General features: G+C 39.4%; 1 protein-coding gene across 1 annotated transcript in view; it reads left to right on the forward strand.

Annotated features, from left to right (window-relative positions):
- LOC105161897 (myosin-17-like) overlaps positions 1-855 on the forward strand; it is a 15,696-nt gene that overhangs the window by 4,393 nt on the left and 10,448 nt on the right. Inside the window, 4 exon segments of the mRNA XM_011079749.2 lie at positions 4-118; positions 239-297; positions 432-591; positions 711-855. The exon segment at positions 711-855 is cut by the window's right edge and continues 17 nt beyond it. Coding sequence (XP_011078051.1) covers positions 4-118; positions 239-297; positions 432-591; positions 711-855 — 479 coding nt within the window.

Raw genomic sequence — 855 nt, forward strand, 5'->3', positions numbered from 1 at the left:
AAGCGGAGAAAGTGGTGCTGGTAAAACTGAAACCACAAAAATGTTGATGAGATATCTTGCACACTTGGGTGGTCGTTCTGGTGTGGAAGGACGGACTGTTGAACAACAAGTTTTGGAAGTAAGATTGAAGTTTAATCAGATGCAGCTTACATTTGAACTTTTTTCACCAAAACAAGCAACATGTAATTGTTGACTATCTGGGTCTCAATTGGTTTTCTTTTTTCGTAATAAATTACAGTCAAACCCAGTTCTTGAAGCTTTTGGAAATGCCAAAACTGTCAGGAACAACAACTCTAGGTGAGTGACTCTGGAAGTAAAACTGTATGTTTCATTGGATGATGCTTGTGCAATTCATTTCATTGTTGAAGTTTGGAGTTTAGAGTTTTATATTTTCTTTGGGAACTTAGCTGATAATGCTGCATTTCGTACAGTCGTTTCGGTAAATTTGTGGAGATCCAATTTGACAAAAGTGGGAGGATATCTGGAGCAGCTGTTAGAACTTACTTGCTGGAGAGATCTCGTGTTTGCCAGATTTCAGATCCTGAAAGGAACTATCATTGCTTCTATCTTCTCTGTGCAGCACCTGCTGAGGTGTTTGTTCTGCATTTCCTTTCTCCTTGAGTCCTCACCTGCATTCAAAACTTGTGCATCAGACCGGTTTTGGAAATTGCTTTCTCATTTAAGATCATTTGACAATCCTTGTTTTGCAGGAAAGAGAGAAGTATAAGCTGGGAAGCCCAGAATCATTTCATTATCTCAACCAGTCTAAGTATTATACACTTGACGGAGTAAGCGATGCTGAGGAATATCTTGCAACCAGAAGGGCTATGGATATAGTTGGAATCAGTGAGGAAG

Source organism: Sesamum indicum, linkage group LG5, assembly GCF_000512975.1.
Source record: "Sesamum indicum cultivar Zhongzhi No. 13 linkage group LG5, S_indicum_v1.0, whole genome shotgun sequence".
NCBI lineage: Eukaryota > Viridiplantae > Streptophyta > Magnoliopsida > Lamiales > Pedaliaceae > Sesamum > Sesamum indicum.